Genomic DNA, 20,132 nt, shown 5'->3' with positions numbered 1-20,132 from the left:
TTCTGTATTTTAATTACCTGTAAGTCATAATTGTCAACCTGCAAAAAAAAAAAAAATAAAAAAAAAAAAAAAGAATGACCCAAAGCATTAATACTCTGATTAGTGAGTCTAAGGTAACATGAGTTTTATTTCCTGAAATGAGTTGCAAAAAAATATTGAACCAGATTGTAAGTTCAAAAGACTGATGCAAACTGCAGCAAGAGTACATTTAGCAAAAAACATGAAACAGGACGTATATTTGATGTTTTAGTTGATTTAGAACTATTAAATTAGGTTATTATGTCCCAAAATTCAGTAAGATAGTAAAGAATAAAAGCGCGCTTTTATAAATAGTTTCGTTATTTTACAGGTTTCAGTTGTGTGCGACAAGTGTAAAGCATCATCGTCTCTATGGCAACTCAGAGCGTCCTTGAGAGCTTGGGGGCGCGGTGCATCATGGGAGAAAGTAGCTGTAGCCAAAACTGTTTCACCTCAGCTGGAGAAAGAGAGCTGCAAACAAGAAACATTCCTACCTCTATCGCAACGGTAAGTTTGTTTTCATATTTGTTTGGTTGTGTTGTCATATGCAGATACAATACTCAACGATTTAACTATTTTGCCCGTTAGAAATAACTTATGCTAACGCTAAAGTTAGCTGGCTAGCTTAGTGTTGCTAATTGCTAGCTGATCTGATGTAAACAAAAGCATAGAATGTTAAGATATAATTGTTATGTTTCTTTTGACGTTATTAGTGATTAACCCACCAAGTGTTGATTATGAAAGTGTTAAACGTATTATTATTATTTCTTTTTTGGGGGTAATTAACCCCCAAAAGGCTGGTGATGGCGGAAGGAAGGATGCCGAAGTTTCCTGCCTCTGCCTCGGAGGGCTTCAGCTCGACTCCCGTCAAGAGTAGCCAAGATAAAAGCTACCTCCCAGCCAAAGGTTTGGATAATGGCGTCGTGTCTGACGATGAGGACACATTCTCGCTGCTTTCTCCCATCTATCATGACAGCTTCGACAGCGATGAAGAAGAGCTGGGATCTATCCCATCTCAACAGACTTCACCCAGACACAGCGAGGATTCGAGGCTGTGTGCATCACCAGACAGGTGCTGCTTCCTCTCAAACACACATTTGGTGTTTTTGTTTATTTTAGATCAAGTGTCACCTTTTTGTAACATTTATAGATGTGAGCTGCCCAGAACGCCTTCAAAGCTGAAGCTCAGGGAACCTGTGTGGCCTGAAGGCTCACCTTCACTCAGCGCATGGGAGACGTGGCTGCTGAGCAAAGCTAAGGAGGATCGTCTTAGACAGGAGAAGAAAGCTGAAGAGGCAGGAGGGTTTTTCTGTTTATGTTCATTCTTTTCTTATAAGTAACAACCATGAGAAATGACGGGACTCGTGTTTCTAAGTTGCTTGTGGAGAAATGTCCTGGGTTGTGAGTAACAAGGAAACGGGAAGCGATTCTTTTGGGATGGAAGAAGGAAATAGTGAAAACGAAGAAGAGTGGAAGAGAGTAGAATCTAAACATAAGAAAAAGCAAAGATCAATTGAAGGGGAGTCTAGTTCAGATCGATCAAGTGATGAGTAATCTGGAAATTCCACAGGAAAACTAAATTATTACAGTCAGATTGAAACTAGTTCATCAGAAAGACTCTTTTGCAGATTGGAATCTGGTGCAGTTAACAAAATTGATAAAAAAAAAAAAAAAACTTGTAGGGGAAGTCCGAAGTGCCAAAATACTCTATAGTGGAGACTTGTTAATAAACTGCAGAGACAGTGCTCAACAAGGCAAAGCTATACAGATCGACAAGAATGAGGGGAAAAGAGTTCAGTGCAGCTTGGTGGAGAACAAATGAATTGGCAGGGGAGTCATTGGAGCCTCTAAAAATAAATACTTACCCCCAGGCTCACTTCTCAGGAAGTGGCCCTGACAAACAGGTAAAGAAGCATTTTATACTTCAGTATGCCACATCACCACATCGCTACATCATACGTTTTTGCGATTAATAGACATCCATTGCTTCAGCCTTACCAAAATATTCCACTTTGTTCTTAGCTGATGGCCTCCGCTCTCATTTCATTCCCAAATCTTTGCCACATACAAACGAAGATTATAGCTGTCTACCCGGACAGAGGAACTGTTTTAATTAGTCAAACTACTGGAGGAATGCCCCAACATTGCAAAAGACTATCTGATTGTTAAAAAGAAGGATTTTGTACTTTTAATGGTATAAGTGATCAAATGTACTGCTCAGGCGACAAAGAAAACCGAAAAAATCAGAATAGTGAAAGCTGCAGAAAAGTACCTTGAAGTGAGAGATTTAAACTGGGAAATGGTTGAAAGTATGATGGGAAAATGAGTACGACCATCTGAAATGGGCAGAGTGACAAATAAAACAGATTAGAAATTACGAGGACGAATTTAAATATGTATTTCAATATGTTGGGTTAAAACATACAGTTCAGAAAACTACATATATATTTTTTTTATTATTATTTTTATTTTTTTCTGGAAGCTAGTCTTGTTTCCTATTTCCTTGTTTAACTCCTTATCAGTTGGTGGTAATGCACTTTAACTAGTTTGCCAACAATGAGAAAAAGAAGTAACAACCATTTTCTCAAGTCTTCTGTTTAGCAGTCTATATCAAAGTGCCACTGCTGAAATACTGAGTTGAGATCCTAATGTCACATAACGCAGGAACGGCTACTCAGAGAAAAGGAAGAACTACAGGAAAGGGAACGAGAACAGAAGAAGCTGGTCATGGAAGAAAAGATCCACAAATGGTTAAAAGTTAAAAGAGAGCAAGTAAGTAATAACTGGCTTTACTGATAAACATATGAAATAATTTTGTAAATATTAACAGTCTTGAACAAATTGGGATTTGATTAGATTAAGCATTAGCATGAAATGTATATGAATTATTGTTTTATGTCTAGATATGTATGGAAAAGACTTTGGGAGTATTAATATGAAATATTAATTCTTCCAGAATTACATTAATCAACTTTGTGTAAACCTCTAATCTTTTTGTGTTTTTTACAAATCGACAATTACCCATCTAGAAAAATATTAAAATATGAGAATACAGTTTTCAAGAAACCTAAAGTATTTCTTTAAAAATATGTTATAAGGAAAGGAGCAAGGAACTTGTTAAACAAAGGAGAGAGGAAGAGGAGATGCAGAGGCAGCAGGAGAAACAAAAGGAGATCGAACTGAAAGCCCAACAAAAATATAAAGACTGGCTGCAAAAGAAGAACCAAGAAAAAATGGAAAAGGAAAAGAAGGAGAAGGTCATATTTATTTTCTGTTTCTATTTTCAAAAAGGGTTGGGGCAAGAAATATGAAAAAAATAAATATATATATATATATATATATATATATATATTTTTTTTTTTTTTTTTTTTTTTTTTCTGACAGATGGAAGCTGCCCTGAAGGAGGAGCAGGAAAGAGAGCGGCGTAGGAAGGCAGAGGAGAAGTTTAAGGATTGGCTGACAAAAGCCAACGAAAAACTCAAAGCTAGTCCCAAAACACATTCCTACCCGACAAGTATGTTTTTCTAAAACCATCTGAATTATAAACTGCAAACTGTTGATCTTAATGTGCAATGAAATGAATATTAACTGTGAGATATACTGGTTTCATGTTTGCAAATTATTGTTTTGTTCTCAGGTCCCTATGACAGTTCTTACCCAGCACCCAGCTTCTACAATCCCATCCCCTGGAAACCAATTCATGTGCCTCCTCCTGAAACATCCCCAAAAAATACATCGAGCAAGAAACCTCAGAAGCAGAAAAAAACTCCATGCACTGTTTTAAGACAAAGAAACACTGCAGGAACACCACATTATCTATACAGACGATGACACAAACAAGGTGATGCAGAGAGCTTAGACACAGCTCCATGACTCATGTAAACCAGCAAAGCCCTATGAATGAATCTCTGCTGACTCATGAAAGGACTTCTCTGTTAAAAGGGCTCAGGATTTGTTGCTGTGTTTACTATTTTATATTGCCTTCGCTTAAAGAAAATCTGAATGATTTTTTTTATGATTTTTATATGATTAAGTTCATAGAGTTTTTAGAAATGTATTTTTGTTTTTTGATAGTTTGATTTCAAATTACTGGACATTTGCACATGTTACAGGAGTTTTTAAAAATACAATGTAAATGAATCGTTTCATTCTGTTTGAAGAAAAAAAAGCCTGATCAGCTGCTGACTCTTGAGTTTTTTTTGCATCTAAAAGTGGCTAACAAAACCACATTTCCCTCTGACTTTAAATGATCCTCTGACCACACATCAGAAAAGATGGTATCTGCTTGTCACCGCCAAAGATAGACCCAGGTTTGACTCAAGTGGTCCTCACACTCACACATTGTTCTGGGTCCAGCTGTGCCTTGTTCTGTGGGCTGAGATGACGACAGAAACGGAGTGTGGGGGTGGACAGAGAGGGAGAGAGACAGAGTGGCTAATTGATTCAGAGCAGAATGTTCATTCTGGGTTAGCATCTCACTGTGCCAGTGTGTGAAGCCTGAGGTAAAAATTATTTCAATTACACCTTTTTTATTATTTATCATGGTTAAATGCTATTGTGTATTTTGGTTGTTGTGTGCTGGTCTCTCTTCTGTCAGCTGGTGTGGAATGTGTTATTTGACAGCAGTCAGATGGGGGGTCCTTAATGTAGGGCATTTCTGAAAACTAAAGAGAGGCTTTGGGCTTTAGAACACTGCCACATTGCAGGATTAGTTTGAACTATTTGCACATAGTTGATTTTCATGGGTGTTTAAAGCAAAATCTCTCACTTATGTGTAAGAGCCTTTTTAGAAAAAGTATTCATATGTATTTACAGCTCTCCATTGTATTTTATTTTAGGGTTCATGTGATGGATCAACACAAATTAGTTCTTGCAAGTGGAGGGAAAATAACTTAAGGTTCAATCGCACTGAAGAGACAGGCTCTCTGAGCGTTATGTTTTCTAAGTCTTGCCATACATGCTCCCTTGGACTAAGGTCTGTGCTTTGACTGGTCAGTGGAATATGATTTAAACTAGAAACATCTGGTTTACCCAGTATAAAGTTTTAATTCAACTTGGTTTGTTTATATAGCCAATCGACTAGATATCTCACCTTAGGGCACTTTACAGAGATGGTTAAATCAGATCATTCAGTCTGATCAATTCAAAGTTTTCTATCTAAAGAAAAGCAGATCATCTCATGGACTCATTGGCTGTGGATGAAAAAGTAGTGAACTTGAAATTTACCAAAATGCACCTTGAAAATAAGTGATCATCCATGGATGGTAGATGAGCAAATATATAGCTGAAGGCTTTGCTAGAGCTCTCCTCGCAAAGCATTGTAGGATTTGTTGTGACAGCAATCCACTGGCGGGAAGTGACAGCAGCGACAAATAAAGATGGCGCAGGCAAACATGCTGGGAGGCGGAGCCACGTGACCAAACGGGGTGAAGAATAAGTGATAATTTACTGAGTTTACCATAAAGTTTCTGCTCGATATAGTCACTGAGGGGTTAGGGCGGACGTTCGGACACAGCCATTGAGTCTTCAGCACTTTCTCACACTGAGCATGCATACAGTGACAGTGGAGAGAAAAAACTTAACAGGAAGAAACCTCTAGCAGAACCAGGTTCAATGTGAAGCAGAAGCAGACATACAAAACTAACAGAAGAACTGATCTATAAATTATTTCTGTTTTAAAAAAAACCCAATAGAAAACTAGGTCTATTGGTAGGGCTGTCTGGGCAAGAAACAGTTGATCATTTAATTCCATACAATTCCATCCGTCATATCTCACCCCCTGCTCCCTCCACATTGTTTCATAGAGAAAATAGCAATTAAGCTGTTCATTTTTTTTTCTCTCTCATCTAGTCCATGCACATTACTCCACTTTTGCTGCATTCCCTACATCACTTCTGGCACACATGACCACTTGAACCTGACATCAGGTTCTTCCACCTGAGCTTAAGGTCTGGACAGCTCCTCGAGATATGGGACCTGTTACTGCATCTTTAATGCAGTTTTGTCGAAACTGTTCATTTAGGGATGGTGGATTAAATGGTGCTCTGTCAGATCTCTGTTTATGGCTCAGTAGGAGTGCATCAATTGCAAATTTATGGCCGATCACTGATTTTAAATCTTTAAAAAACCTGTCGCTGATTATGATTTTGACTGATACAGATTTTTTTTATTTTATAACAGACACTGTCAGCTGTTATATTATACAGTAAAAAGACACCTTCAATATTTCAGTCTTATCTTACAGAAAGACAAATCAATACCTGTGAAAACTTCTCGATTATCTCCTCTCAAATATAAAGCATTGACACTAGGTATGTGGGAAATAATCGTTTTGGCGATATATCGTGATATTCGGCTGCCCAATATAATATCGATCTTTCACTTCTTAGTATCGATTTAAAAAAAAAAAATGGTTACATAAAACATTGATGGGAAAATGTGCTACCTCTGCACCACCACTCTGGCAGAAAGCGCTGTGGAGCCCTTTAACCGTGCATGCAGCACCAAATCTGTATTTGAGGAAGTCACAGTGGAAGAAAACCCCAAACAACATGGATAATAATACCTAATCAATATTTTCTGATGAAAATATACAGCACTTGATGTTTTATCTCATCATTTGTTTTTGATAGCTGGGAAAAATATGGCAATATATATAGTGATACTGCAATATCGTGATAATATCGTATCGTGACCCAAGTATCGCGACATGTATCGAATCACAACACTCATGCCAATACTCACCTCTAATTGACACTGGGTGATTTGTAGACCTTTGCAAAGGTAGATCAGTGAATAAGATCAGTTGCACATCTAGGTATCAGCCGATCGCTGATCTTCCATTATCAAGGAAATTGAGGCCGATCAATTGGTGCACCCCTATTGCTCAGTAATGATCTCTAAAAACCTCCAACGACTTTACATAAATATTCATATTGAGATTAAACTACACACAAGTAGACTTTATTTGGTCCTTAGGGGACTTCTGGAGGCATTTGGTTTGTACCTAATTTAGGGATAATGGAGTATTTAATTAAATTCCCAAGTAACAGTTTACATAAATTGCAAAATATTTATAAAAAAAAGCTCAAAGGGCATGAGCACTGTTATGAGTCACCTATCCTTTTTTCAGTTTTTCTGATGGCTTTGTGGGAGGGTTTAAGAGAAAAAACAGGAGATAACAAAAGTTTATATCTAACTCTCCCAGGTACTGGAACCTCTTTATAGACCTTCCACTGAAAATCCAATATCCCAACATGCAGTGGTGCAAGTGGGCTGGGAGCTGGAGGTCACATTTGCCAAGACAGGTAGGAGGCGTGCCTTAAAAGGTTCTCAGAGTGAAACAAACTAGAAGAAAAGGAAGACGAGTGAGTCTAAAGGGCAAAAGTACAGCCTTCAGTAGAGCAGCTGATAGCTCGGTGTTGACGAAGTCATCATGAAGAAACTGATTTAGTTTTTTAACTTTTACTTGCTTACAGGAAGCGGTATGAGTACTAGGATCTTTGTTTTTAGAGGTGTGTCACATTTACACTGTAGTGTGGGTTGGATGGAATTTTCCTCATACACAGTTATTTTTGTTTTTTTCACTTAAATGGGACATATTTGCCCAGGACTGCATTGCTTGATATCACTTGTGACTTCTCTGGTGTTGAATCCTAATTTTCCTCACAAAGATGTGACTGAGCTTTATATAAATACTCTCTCCAATATTTACACAACTTAGAGGAAACCAGTTCTGTTGCAGGGAGGCACCAAGGTCTTGGGATACTGCATTTCAACTAAAGTTTTTGTCACCATGCAGTCTGCTGAGCCAGAGGTCGAGGACTCCTTTGACTTTCTTTTTAAAATCATCCTGGTCGGGGACTCTGATGTTGGAAAGACCTGCATGGTGCAGAGGTTCAAGTCGGGTATATTCATTGAGAAGCAGCAGAACACCATCGGCGTTGATTTCACTGTTCGAACCCTGGACATTGATGGGAAGAAGGTGAAGGTAGGTACTTAGCAGCTGTCTCTGTGTGTTTTCTAGAAAGACTGATTTCCATGAGACAGTTTGGATTTATATGTTTTCATGTTAAGTACTTATAAAACTATATTGTTAACTACTTTTTATTCCCTTTCTACTATCTTAAAATGAAATAACCTCTGCTTTGTTTATTGGTATTACCTTTGTGTTTGGTCTCTGGATGCGTTGCATTGCTAAATTCAAAGCAACAACAATTTAATGAAACCCTTCACAGTTCACCACACTGTCTGCTTCAGTTTTCAATGTTTTGCTGATACTGAACCCACTCAGTTTGGCCCTTATTTGTACTCTGCGTTCTTCCAGATGCAGGTGTGGGACACTGCAGGACAGGAGCGTTTCCGCACCATAACACAGAGTTACTACCGCAGTGCGCATGGAGCCATGGTGGCCTACGACATCAGCCGCCGCAGCACATTTGAATCTGTTTCCCACTGGATCAGGGAGGTAGAGCAGTACGGAGCCGCCAGCGTGGTAGTGATTCTTGTTGGTATGTAGGCGTTTTAAGTGGAGTTGAACCGTTTTACATGGGATACAAATTGAATGCATCCCTAGGAAGGATTCTGGATTTACTCACATTACAACTATCAGTCTCAATGCAATTTATTGTCCTTGTTACACATAAATGGTTTTCTTTTTAACAAATAAAGACCTGCAGAGTTTGTTGTACCATTCACCACACTACTGTAGTTACAGCTGCAGTTCTTTTTCACTTTGTCTTCATCATAAGGTGCACATAAACATTTTTCCATCTTCTCTTGCAAAATATAAGCTAAGTTTCTCTCTCATCATGGATTCAGATTTGGACTTTGACTGGGAAATTCTATCAGCTATTGCTTTGAGCAAAATCAGTCTTTTGTAGCTATGTGATTAGGGCTGTTATCCAACATGATGATGAAGATTCATCCAAAATCAACTCTATTGGAATTTCTAACACAATGTTGCCACAAACATGATTAACGGTGGGGACTGTGTGTTTAAGGTGATGTTCCATTATAGAACAGCATTTTTCCACATGTTTACATAGTTTGTGGAAAACTTTGAGGAGCATCCATCCATCCATCCATCCATCCATCCATCCATCCATCCATCCATCCATCCATCCATCCATCCATCCATCCATCCATCCATCCATCCATCCATCTCGAGCTGTCTACGGGTGAGAGGCAGGGTAAACGCTGGACAGGTCGCTAGTCTATTGCAGGACAACACAGAGACAAACAGGACAAACAATCATTCATGCACACACTCACACTTAAGGAGAATACAGAGAAGCCAATTAACCTAACAGTCATGATTTTATACTGTGGGAGGAAGCCGGAGTACCCGGAGAGAATCCAAACATGCACAGGGAGAACATGGCACTCCATGCTAAAAGATCTACTTAAAAAAAATCCTGTTTCACTAATAGTTGGTAGATTATTCCAGCTGAACCTAAACTTGTTTTTAACATTTCTAAACCTTTATTCTACAACTGTTTGATGTGTTCCTGGGTCTCCATGATCCTTTTTACTCACTAATGCTCTCTAACAAATGTTTTTGTTTATACTGAGAAAAAAACACATTCATTTGTCTCATTATCCAGGTATGCCTAATTTATTTTTTGTCAGATTATAAAAAAAAAAAAAGTGGTTTACCCTAACCTTCTGCAATATTGTAAACTACCTCTATTTTTTTAAAAGGGGAGACCCAGGGTGGATCTATGTTGTATCAGGAAGGGTATATAGCATTAAAACTCACTTGCCAAGTCTGTGTACAAGACATTATGACCTGCCGTGTCAAGCTGTTTGGACTCAACCATCTTTTTTCTTGCACTAACTTAACATATCATGTCAAATGTCAAATACATTGATGCTTTGGGTTTTATTATGATTAAATGTAGTTAGTTGGTTTTAATACTCACTTAGCTGAATACTATCTTGCTTAATTTATTCACCTTAAGTTGATGCTAGTTTGTGTTTTAATAGTTGACCAGAAAAATTAAGATAATAATACAGATGTTCAAATCTTCTGCAGGTAATAAGTCGGATCTCCATGCTAAGAGACAGGTGCTGTTTGAGGATGCATGCACCCTAGCTGAAAAGAACAGCCTGCTGGCTGCTCTGGAGACATCAGCTAAGGAGGCCCAGAACATAGACGCCGCCTTCATCCTCATGGCTCGGGAGCTGCTGGCCCGCAACGGCATGACCATCGCAGATCAGAACTCTCATTGCTCTCCGCAGTTCATGCTAAGCGATTGCTCACATCCAATTCAAGGCAACGTTTCAGACAATAAAAAGTGTGGGTGCTGAAAAGACAATCAGATTTAGCATTTGATACAAAGCTGAAGGGCCTAATGATAGTTTGTAGTTTCTTTGAAGACAATGTTTGCAAGTTCGGTTTTAGATGTTTTTTTTTGTACATATTCTTGTCATAGTATTTATAAATCTTAATGGAATCTGTAACTAAGGTTTGAAATATTCCTCTTGGGGATAAACTGCTGCAAAATGTAATGAGTCGTGCCTTTGCTGCAGGAATCTATACAAACGTTTTTCAACAGTAAACACCATTTTCAGCCTACTTTCAGCTTGTTTCATGTTTTTAATTGTTGTTACAAAGTATTGCTTTTACAGTACATTACCAGAGTTCCGAAGTATTGACCTGAAGTTTCCTTCACATTCAAATCTTCATTAAAGATGGAACAAATACTGCAGTTCAATAAATGTAGTAAACCACTCCTCGTTTTCTGTACAAACTCCTGCAGTGCAATCCTGTCAACTTCACAGAAACATTCAAAAATATCAAGTTAAAAAAAACAACTTTTTTTTTTAAGCTAAATTAAACAATGGCAATTTAATCTCCTGAGCATTACTGGTTATACATTAACCCTGAATTCAAAACAAATCAGGCTGGAAAATACCAGCTGGCACACCATAAAAAATAAGAGGAAAAGATTTATTTTTCAAATAAAATTCCTCTTCATGTCAATAAGTGCTTTTTCCCATTAAGCAACATTTGTGGCTATTTAGCCTTTGCTCTGTATTGATTTAAATATCCTTAAGCTGTGCTTTATTTAAGCAGCCAGACAACTATAGTCTCTAAGTTATCTTTTAAAGATTTAAAGAGCTGATGTAATTAGTTTAAAAGCAGGTCAAAGGTCATGGTTACAGAATTCTATAAATAAAGACGATATGAAAATAAAGTGGGCATACAATATTAAAGGTGAGGTTGTGTTAGCTGATTAAAACTATGTTATTTATGTGAAATCTGACTGATCTATAAATTCTGATCCTATTGTGGATATGTGTGTGTTCTCCACATTTCAAAAACAAAACAAACTAAAAGCTGAAATAAACGTGCAGCACAGGTATTCGCATCCTTGACCTTATCACCTTTGTTAAATCTCAATTTAACTTTTCTGGGTTTTTTTTAACTTTTACACACACCATGAATTATAGGAAATCTGATGAACTTGAAATGTTTCCTTCTTGGATTCTTCTGACATCTACATTTTTATCCTTTAGTTAGAAACAGTTAAAATGCAGGTTCCTATAATATAAAGGCATCAGTCAGACTGGTAAGAAAAAAGTATTCACAGCATCGGACACTGACAGTAAAAATAGCCATCAATGGTCCGAGAACAGAAAAAAATACTGTCCTGTATCTTTTAACTGCCAATAACCTCCTCAGGAAGTTATGCAGTAATCTGTTAATGAGGCATTCATTGATGCAGGAGATCAGGATGATGGCTGCTCAGGACTGTGTTGGAAAATATCCCTTATTCAAACATGCATCTTAATTATTAATCGGAAAGTTTTAATGATCCAAGGAGAGGAAAAATAAGGTTTTGTAAATCCCTATTCCAGAACCTAACATTTGCAGGGCAAAGAAAGCGAATGCTGCTGATTTTTTATCAAAAAGGCTGAATGATAACTAAAGGATATGCATATTTATGCAACATTATTGTGTTTTTTTGTTTTTCTTGTGACGGATGTTTTATTTCTTTTGGATATAATCAATTCATACGTGATGTGTGTTGCATTAATGGTGGAAAATGTTAAGATATTATTCATTATAAATTTTTTTTTTTTTTTTATAAAAATGAAAAAATAAGCCATTTTAAGAGGGTGTGAAGACTTGGGAAAACATAGCTTTTTCAGCCAATCAGAAAAATTAATCAGTAACAGCCAGGATATGTATAATAGTTTTTAAAAAAAGAGAACCAATCTGAATATTTCTGCACTACTCTAGAGGCCAGCCTTCCTCCTGGAAAACCAGCTCCACAGCCTCTTTCACGTCCTGCACCACGAACGAGGGCTGTGTGAGGGTGGGGTCGAAGCGGAAGTCCCTGTGGCCGTGGAAGATGCGTTGCTCGGTAACCGTCTGCGCTGGATCTGAAGGCAGCTCCTGTTGATCTCTGCTGTACACGCCTGTACAAACCAGGATAGACCTGCAACCTTCAGGAAGGTCTTCCTCTGACCCGTAAGCTGCACCGCCCATTTCTGCCGCTGTCATTTTATGTTGGCTCTCGACAGCTTCATTCGCTGGATCTGCTCCTCCTCCACTCTTGGCCTTCACTTTGGCTTTGGTGCGCTGGGAGGCCTGAAGGTAGCGATTGTAGAGGTTTGCTCCATATATGTCTGCCATGGGGTTGTCTCTGTTGAAAAAGGTTAAACTAATCAAAATAATGATTTTTTAAAAATGATTTTCACATTTGAAACATTGAATAAATAAACTCACCCTATAGCGTAGAGCGTCTTCACAGGTGTGCTCCAGCCAAGTTTCTCCGCCTGTTGCCTTATTAACAGCTCAGCGTAGTTATAAGTTACCACACTTGGTTTACCAATCAGAGCCTCATACTTCAGATCGTAACCTGTGACCTTTTTGTACAGACTCTCTAAGCAAACCAGGAACATCCCATGTCCAAACCTGTAACACAAAGACTACTCAGCATTCAATGTGCCAAACTCTGAGTAATTATGGGTTTAGTGGATCAAACAGACATGCCTTGGATTTTTTGCCTCTGCCATCCACAGCAGGTCCATATTGCAGGCCAGGACGGGGATGTGAGGATACTGGGTTGAGGTCCATGATTTGCCTGGATCTCCGTTGGTTAGAAGAACGTCTATGATGAGCTGAAGATTGGTCTCCCATCTGATTGGCTCACCAAATAAAATCACAGCTGTAAATATTAAAGCAAGGCACCTTCTGTTTAAAAGTTAACCTTCAGCAAATACTCATTTTCAGAGCAAACATTGTTATTAAAGTGCTGTGATTTAACACACACACACAAAAAAAATAGATAGCTGAACTGCTGCGCAATAACTGCTTAGGACAGGAAGAGAAAAATGTATAGGGTCTGTATGTAGGTCTAGGGGGAAAAAAGTTATGGGCCAATATTCACAATGAGGAAACCTAAGTATTGACACGCACTGTCCAATATTGTGTACCCCTAAATGAAACTATTAATAGAAAAGTTATAAGATGGAATTAAATTCTATTAGCAAAACGTGTCTGTAAAATTACAGACTAAAGGAGTCACGCCTGGTTGCTGTTAAAAGCATTTCTTCCTAAACAGGGGCAGAGCAAGGAGGTTTTCATAGGGTGGTGAGACGGAGATGTGCACTATGGTGTAGCCAGAAACTGAAAAAATAACAGTTCAGGTTGATTCTACATAAATAAATCTGTACCAACGGGAAAATGAAAGAGCATAACATCTATATTTCACAAATAAATAATTTAAAAGAGGCCAGATTTTCATGAAGCCCTTACAAATAAATATATATGCATATTTATACAGCTATGCTGTCTAAATTAATTATATATGTTTCTGCTTAACTCTTTAAGGCCTAAAACATGAAATAATAATCAGAAAAATTATATCTTTTCACTAAAGTTGTTATTAAAATCTCAGAAATTAAATTTCTGTTCATTACTTGTGTCTGATTATATAAGAATGGAATAGAATAGAATAGAATAGAAAACCCCTTTAATACCCCACAGTGGGGAAATTCTGGTGTTTACACCAGCAAAGATTATAGAAAAAATGGTCACACAAATGTGGACCTAGAAAAGTGTATAAGAATAACATAATAGTGAATAGTTAATAAAGAAAAGATATTAGGTCTCCCTTGCAAGAGATTTTTCATCTCAATGGGTATTATGTGGTTAATAAAGGATAAATAAAAAACATAAAAAAACACTGTACTATAAAGTATTTTAACAATATAAATACTGTGCACCTGTAGAATAAATAACCAATAAGTGAGGGTTTTCAAGAACAAACATGTCAAACTGATGATGTAGAGGTCTCAAAATTTCATATATGTCAAATATGATACACTTATTTTTTTAATATGCACTTAAAATAGGCTAAGAAGTTGCTCTTTATCTTTCATAGAAAACTCTTATGACTATCAAACTTTATTTAAAGCATTCCAGTTCCCTCTGTTATAGAGGTGATCTGCTTGTTCTGGAGGTGGTGAATTAGGTCCACATGGGAGCATTAAATCACCTGGTAAGGTCATGGCCACCCCTGGCCAACTTCTACCTCTGCTCACAAATCTGGCATTGGCTCAAATGCAATACCTCATATCGGCAACAGTTAGCTACGAAGGAAGTGGGTCATGATAATAATGATAATATCAGAACAGTGTTAGTGACATTAGCAAATTTAGACATAATCTCTCATATGTTTTTGGTTTTATAATGGAGATATTCAATGAAGGCTGTATTGATTTAGCAAAGCAGTAAGGAGCTCCTTTCCTATCCTGCATAGAGTTTTACTCTTGACCCCACCAAAAGGTGAAGGGATAGGAGGTAGAAAAAGAAACTAAGAGCAATAATTTGAGGTATTTAGATTGAGCCTTTTACTCCCATAGAAAAAAATATATATTCAAACTAGATCAGATGAACATGTGAAATGATGCCACGGCAACAATATGTAAAATAATTTAAAGATTTTATAAAAATTCTGATTAAGTGCAAAGAAAGAAAACTTGTCTTTATTCGTATAAGCTGCTTGTGTGAGGGAAACATACCATCTATTGGCTGTAAGCCTTTAGTGGGAGGAATCTGTAAGAAATTTGACAATAAGCATTAAGTTTCTAACTTATGAAAGCATAAACCGATTTGAGCAATTAGTTACACTTACAGAATCTTTGGGTCTCCTGCTGTGGTCCACAACATCCAGGACAGGGTACGCCTCTCTGAGCATATCTATGGTTACAACATCCTCAAAGCCCAGGCTGGAATTTTGTGAGTTAAAGTCACACAGATGAGAAAGTTTGCTAAAGCTGTTAAAACATATTCTTTAAAGGTAATGGTCAGGCTAAATCATCCATCGCTACACTGTCTACACCTAATTGTCTTTGCATTGCAGAGCAGGGACTGGTGCCCACCTTCCAAAGGCATGGGATTAAAGGTAGACCTTTCACCCTGGACAGGTCACTAGTTCATCATAGGGCAGCAGAGAGACACTCAGGATAAATAACCATGCACACACACTGTCATATAGAAAGGAAACTTTAAAAACTCTTTCGTTTTTAAAGAAAAATAATAGTTTTTTAGATTGGCAGAGATCAGAGAACCTGGAGAGAATCTAAACATGCATGAGAAGAGCAAACCAATTCCATGCAGCAATACATCGTCAGGCTGGGATTCATCGAATTTTACAAGGTAATGGCTTGTTTGGATAACCTGACAACAGCCAGATGCATGTCTAGCTCCGCCTAGCTCAACTCACTGAGTGGTTATTGTTTGGATGTCCTAAACTTTGTACCACATTGTACTACCTTGATAGTCTTAACCTTGTAGTTGTTAGAAATCACTGCCATCTGACCTTTTGGACCAACCATGCATCAATTTTTACTCCTCAGGGAGAAATCTCATACCTGCTTTAACACCAAACAAATAATCACCTACTTAGTTTTATTACGGATCATATTCTAGAACGATCAGATTGACCAAAAGGCAAAGATTCAAATAAAATAAAGAATATAATTTAACTATAACATACATGATAAATGGGCAATTTTATAGCTATTTATACAAAAAAATACTAATATAAATAAGCTGGTACTTCAAAACAGGTACAAAACTAATTTGTTATGGGTAAGAAATGGAGAAGAAAAGGTGTGAGCACACGCTGGGTTACAACTAGTAAAATTACAATCTGTTAAGTGTACATGCAACAATACCACACATTAAAGAGGTATGACGACAACAAAAACAACACCTCCTACTTTTTTGTGACCATTCTTAACAGTTTTGAATAATTATAGTATTATTAGAATTTTCCTATGATGAGTTTTTATTTTGCCCAAGAACCATTTAGCTAAAATAACATCAACTTGTACTAATTTAAATACCCTAAACCATTTCATTTAAAGGAACAGATCTGTGAGAGGCCTCACTGATGCAGGGGGGACAAAGATTAAAAGCTGATAAGAAAGTGGAGCTTGCACCAGCACACTAAATAAACAAATCATGCACGCTGGCTTAGACAAACAGCCAGAGTGAGCAGAGGAACCGGTTTCCCTCAGATAAGATAGGATACTTGTGAGCCACCTCCTCAACAGGACCCTGGCCTGAGACCAGTACGCACATTTTGTGAAACTGTGTAAACATTCGCAGAGGGCTGTGGGACAGCATCACCTGGTCGGGAGACACCTGGAATAAAAAGAAATAAAGGACATAACCTGAAATCGTATGGAGATGGATGAAGCTGATAATAGTTTAAATGTGTTTCAGTTTACCTCCACCTCCAACAGATGGGACAGATGCTCAGCTTTGGTCTGCCTCATGCAGTTCCCTGCGTTTGTGACAAACACCACAGGAACTTTGTACTTCCCATTGCGGTCCACCAGGTTCCTGAAGCACTGCTTAGCGGCAGGGATCGGGGTCCTACCTCGGACTAGGACCCCATCTATGTCAAAGAGGAGTCCAAAGGAGCTGGGGTTCTATAGGAGGAGGGGCCAGAGTAGGGATATTTATTAAAATGTACACAAGAGAAAATAAGTGCTTTGGTCAGATGAGACCAAAAATTCAAGTTCTGATCTCGAAGAAAACATTGAGTTATATGAAGGATGTAGCACTATGCCTTCAAACACCTGGCCAGGTAATATAATTTAAAAAACATCTGATAATCTAAAACTTTTAAGTTGATAAAAAAAAAAAACAAGACACCCTCCTCTGTTATGCGTTGCCATAGAAATATGAAAAATAATTAAGTGATATACCTAAAAGAAAGATATGGACCTACATGGTTCCAACATTCAGACACCATGGTTCCAGAAACCAACACGGATTGTTTTGATGAAAAATGTGCAAATCAACCCCAGAACAAACCCAAAAAGAGCTTGTAATGGTGCCGGCTGAAGCTGGTAATAGAATGTTATTATCAAATGGGGGAGTCCCACTTAAAAATGAGCTGCAAGGCCATTCAGAAAGGAAGAAGTCATTACTCCAAAAGCAACATAAAAAGGCAAAAATGCTGATTGGAAATGTCCACAAGGATTTCTTTTGCGGTCTGATAAAATACAATTCAAGGTTAAGACCATAATGTATTTATATTTTTAGGAAATAGGGGGAAAACTTGAAAACACCTTCCCAACTGTGAAGTATGGGGGTGGCTGTATCATGCCTCTGCTAGAGTAATAAAGAAACTTGTCAAGACACTGGACAAATGCTTGTGCAAAAATACAAATGACTAATGAGCAGACAGCTAAAATAACTAAAAAGTGGCTTTACAGATGTTTTGGGGTGAGTGGCCATCACATCTGTACAATAGGAAATATCCAGAGCTAGAAAGAGCCACTAACCTGACTAAAAATTGGGAAATTTTTCAGTGAGAAGCTGCACACAAATTGGTAATTTGGTCATTCTAAGTGACCTAAAACAGGAAATTGAAGGCTGATTTAATCTAATCCAGTGGGGGGATTTTTTTTTTTTTTTATTAGCATAAAAAACTCTTTATACAACTTTAAAATCATTAAAGGAATAGTACACCCAAAACATGATTAGCCTTCATTTTCTACTCACCTCCATGCTGAACAACACTCTGGAGTACTTTTTTGATATCTCAAATGCATCTGGAGATCTGGGAGGCTTCTTGCTGTCTGCTGACATTCAAATAATGGAGGTCTATGGCGCCCGAGACAGAAAGGTCCACAAAAGTCCACAAAAACTTGTCAATATTCCTCCATACTGCTCGTCCAATGTAATCCAAGTGTCCTGAGTGGGTAGCATCCAGAATTTACTCGAAACGAAGTCATTTAGAATGTTTTTAGAGCATAAACAGTAGTGTATAGGATTTCCTAATAGCGCCCCCATGCGCGCTCACGATTCTACGGAAGCCGGCAGACCAAACCAGCGCATTCAGCTCGGCAAAGAACTCATGCTCTTCCTCAACACTGAAGTCCTCAGACATTTTTCTTTCGTTGTTTCTTTCTTTGCACAGGTAAACAGCACATTTCTTCTTCTACGCTTGCATTATCGGCAGACCAGACGCTGAATGCGCACTTCCTTCCGGTTTGGTCTGCCGGCTTCCGTAGAATCGTGAGCGCGCATGGGGGCGCTATTAGGAAATCCTATACACTACTGTTTATGCTCTAAAAACATTCTAAATGACTTCGTTTCGAGTAAATTCTGGATGCTACCCACTCAGGACACTTGGATTACATTGGACGAGCAGTATGGAGGAATATTGACACGTTTTTGTGGACTTTTATGGACCTTTCTGTCTCGGGCGCCATGGACCTCCATTATTTGAATGTCAGCAGACAGCAAGAAGCCTCCCAGATCTCCAGATGCATTTGAGATATCAAAAAAGTACTCCAGAGTGTTGTTCAGCATGGAGGTGAGTAGAAAATGAAGGCTAATCATGTTTTGGGTGTACTATTCCTTTAAGGTTTCATACAGACTAGACCAAATAAGCAATTACTTTTGAACAGAATAAACTGGGCTTGGATCTGGATTTGACTCTATTATCATTGATGACTTTAAAAGGAAATCAAGCCAATGTAACTGGATATGAATGGGATCTGTTTGCCTTGCAGAGGACTGTGAAGGTGACATTTGCTTTGATTTGATTTGGCACTGCAGGATCCTTTTGAAGAAGGGGTCCCCATGAGTAGGGGTTCCAGGTTATGGATGAATGTGTGTTTATAAAAAATAAAAGTAACTCCAATTCTTTTGTCATTTCAATATAAACAAACTAATATTTTGAAACAGAGACAGTCACTATTATTGCACAACATAAAGCATTAAAAGATTTAATACATCCTGATCTGATCGATGCTACAATGAATTTAACTGCAAAGCAATCACTTACATTGCTGTAATATCTTGCTGGTTTAGCTGCTCCCTCGCAGCTTGATCTGAGCGACTGCCAACAACTTTTAAGACACCTTAGTCTCTGCATGGCTGCAGGCACTTATCAGGCAAAGCTCCGGAGGGGAGAAACAACCAGCGATCTGGATACTTGTATAGAAACCTGAGGTAGGAGCTCATAACATTCCCACCAGCGCGTGTCAACACTTAGGTTTCCTCATTGTGAAGCTGCCACCATTCAGGACAAACTGTCCCACTATTACTGTCTGTAAGAAGCGGTGCGCATGCGCAGAACAACACCTCGCACAGTTATGTAATGTTTTATTGACGTTTCATTTCACCGGAAACACGTCGGCAAATTAATACTTCAGCAGAAATGAAACTAGAACAAACTAAAGTACAAACTAAATTTTCAGTTTGTACAATTGTGTTTGTGAATAAATTTAAGATTTTAAGGCTTTTTTCCCCTTTAAGATTTTACAATCTTCCACGTTCATTAATTGTTTGAGTGTATTAATCTCATAGTGGGGAAATTTACTCGCTACATTAGCTCAAATAGTCAAGAAGAAGGTGCCAAAGGAAGAAAATGTGTATATATATATATATATTTTGGAACCCACATTAGTAATTTCAATGTTTTTTTTTAATTTATTTAATCACTCCTAAAACAAGTAGTGTGTCTGAATTTTAAACAGTTACCTGATTGTTTCAGTGATAACTACAGCTGAATCGATTACCTTGAAATGTACTCAAGTACGGTAAAACTGCATCTTTTTTTTAAAGT

The 20,132-nt window shown here is 37.9% G+C and overlaps 3 protein-coding genes across 7 annotated transcripts; 2 read left to right on the top strand and 1 right to left on the bottom strand.

Moving 5' to 3' along the window:
* Positions 1-410: 410 nt before the first annotated feature.
* On the top strand, positions 411-4,195 carry LOC119796802 (coiled-coil domain-containing protein 34-like). 2 transcript variants are annotated; one of them, XM_038305531.1, is made up of 7 exons: positions 411-525; positions 815-1,090; positions 1,169-1,313; positions 2,683-2,790; positions 3,117-3,275; positions 3,403-3,532; positions 3,656-4,195. In XM_038305531.1, exons 2-7 carry the CDS (start codon positions 822-824, stop codon positions 3,847-3,849), a joined length of 1,005 nt encoding a protein of 334 aa, XP_038161459.1. In that variant the 5' UTR covers positions 411-525; positions 815-821; the 3' UTR covers positions 3,850-4,195. The 2 variants fall into 2 exon arrangements, with proteins under 2 accessions (XP_038161459.1, XP_038161461.1); XM_038305533.1 differs by having other exon boundaries at positions 425-524; positions 793-1,090.
* Positions 4,196-4,347: 152 nt separating this feature from the next.
* Positions 4,348-10,597, top strand: LOC119796803 (ras-related protein Rab-19). 4 transcript variants are annotated; one of them, XM_038305534.1, is made up of 5 exons: positions 4,348-4,520; positions 7,226-7,325; positions 7,820-8,008; positions 8,345-8,528; positions 10,055-10,597. In XM_038305534.1, exons 2-5 carry the CDS (start codon positions 7,275-7,277, stop codon positions 10,327-10,329), a joined length of 699 nt encoding a protein of 232 aa, XP_038161462.1. In that variant the 5' UTR covers positions 4,348-4,520; positions 7,226-7,274; the 3' UTR covers positions 10,330-10,597. The 4 variants fall into 4 exon arrangements, with proteins under 4 accessions (XP_038161462.1, XP_038161465.1, XP_038161463.1 ...); XM_038305535.1 differs by lacking the exon at positions 4,348-4,520 and adding an exon at positions 5,946-5,966; XM_038305537.1 differs by lacking the exon at positions 7,226-7,325.
* Positions 10,598-12,057: 1,460 nt separating this feature from the next.
* hdhd5 (haloacid dehalogenase like hydrolase domain containing 5) lies at positions 12,058-19,639 on the bottom strand. Its single transcript, XM_038305530.1, has 8 exons — positions 19,350-19,639; positions 16,774-16,977; positions 16,575-16,687; positions 15,171-15,264; positions 15,058-15,091; positions 13,025-13,199; positions 12,758-12,946; positions 12,058-12,674 (listed from the first exon to the last, which is right to left on the bottom strand). Exons 1-8 carry the CDS (start codon positions 19,437-19,439, stop codon positions 12,260-12,262), a joined length of 1,314 nt encoding a protein of 437 aa, XP_038161458.1. The 5' UTR covers positions 19,440-19,639; the 3' UTR covers positions 12,058-12,259.
* Positions 19,640-20,132: the final 493 nt, after the last annotated feature.

This window comes from Cyprinodon tularosa, unplaced genomic scaffold, assembly GCF_016077235.1.
Source record: "Cyprinodon tularosa strain WSP-4 unplaced genomic scaffold, ASM1607723v1 ctg56, whole genome shotgun sequence".
NCBI lineage: Eukaryota > Metazoa > Chordata > Actinopteri > Cyprinodontiformes > Cyprinodontidae > Cyprinodon > Cyprinodon tularosa.
Note: the sequence above shows the minus strand (reverse complement) of the source record. Positions and strands in the feature narration are given on the sequence as shown.

What these genes read in the sequence shown, in the direction of transcription:
- LOC119796803 (XM_038305534.1), top strand. Translation starts at nt 7,275, where the DNA reads ATGCAGTGGTGCAAGTGGGCTGGGAGCTGGAGGTCACATTTGCCAAGA. An exon ending in GGTCACATTTGCCAAGACAG is followed by an intron (nt 7,326 to 7,819) that starts GTAGGAGGCGTG and finishes GTCACCATGCAG; the next exon opens with TCTGCTGAGCCAGAGGTCGA. An exon ending in CGTGGTAGTGATTCTTGTTG is followed by an intron (nt 8,529 to 10,054) that starts GTATGTAGGCGT and finishes AATCTTCTGCAG; the next exon opens with GTAATAAGTCGGATCTCCAT.
- LOC119796802 (XM_038305531.1), top strand. Translation starts at nt 822, where the DNA reads ATGGCGGAAGGAAGGATGCCGAAGTTTCCTGCCTCTGCCTCGGAGGGC. An exon ending in CTGTGTGCATCACCAGACAG is followed by an intron (nt 1,091 to 1,168) that starts GTGCTGCTTCCT and finishes TAACATTTATAG; the next exon opens with ATGTGAGCTGCCCAGAACGC. An exon ending in TAAAAGTTAAAAGAGAGCAA is followed by an intron (nt 2,791 to 3,116) that starts GTAAGTAATAAC and finishes ATATGTTATAAG; the next exon opens with GAAAGGAGCAAGGAACTTGT.
- hdhd5 (XM_038305530.1), bottom strand. Translation starts at nt 19,439, where the DNA reads ATGCAGAGACTAAGGTGTCTTAAAAGTTGTTGGCAGTCGCTCAGATCA. An exon ending in GCAGGAGACCCAAAGATTCT is followed by an intron (nt 15,092 to 15,170) that starts GTAAGTGTAACT and finishes AATTTCTTACAG; the next exon opens with ATTCCTCCCACTAAAGGCTT. An exon ending in AGGCTTACAGCCAATAGATG is followed by an intron (nt 13,200 to 15,057) that starts GTATGTTTCCCT and finishes TAATATTTACAG; the next exon opens with CTGTGATTTTATTTGGTGAG.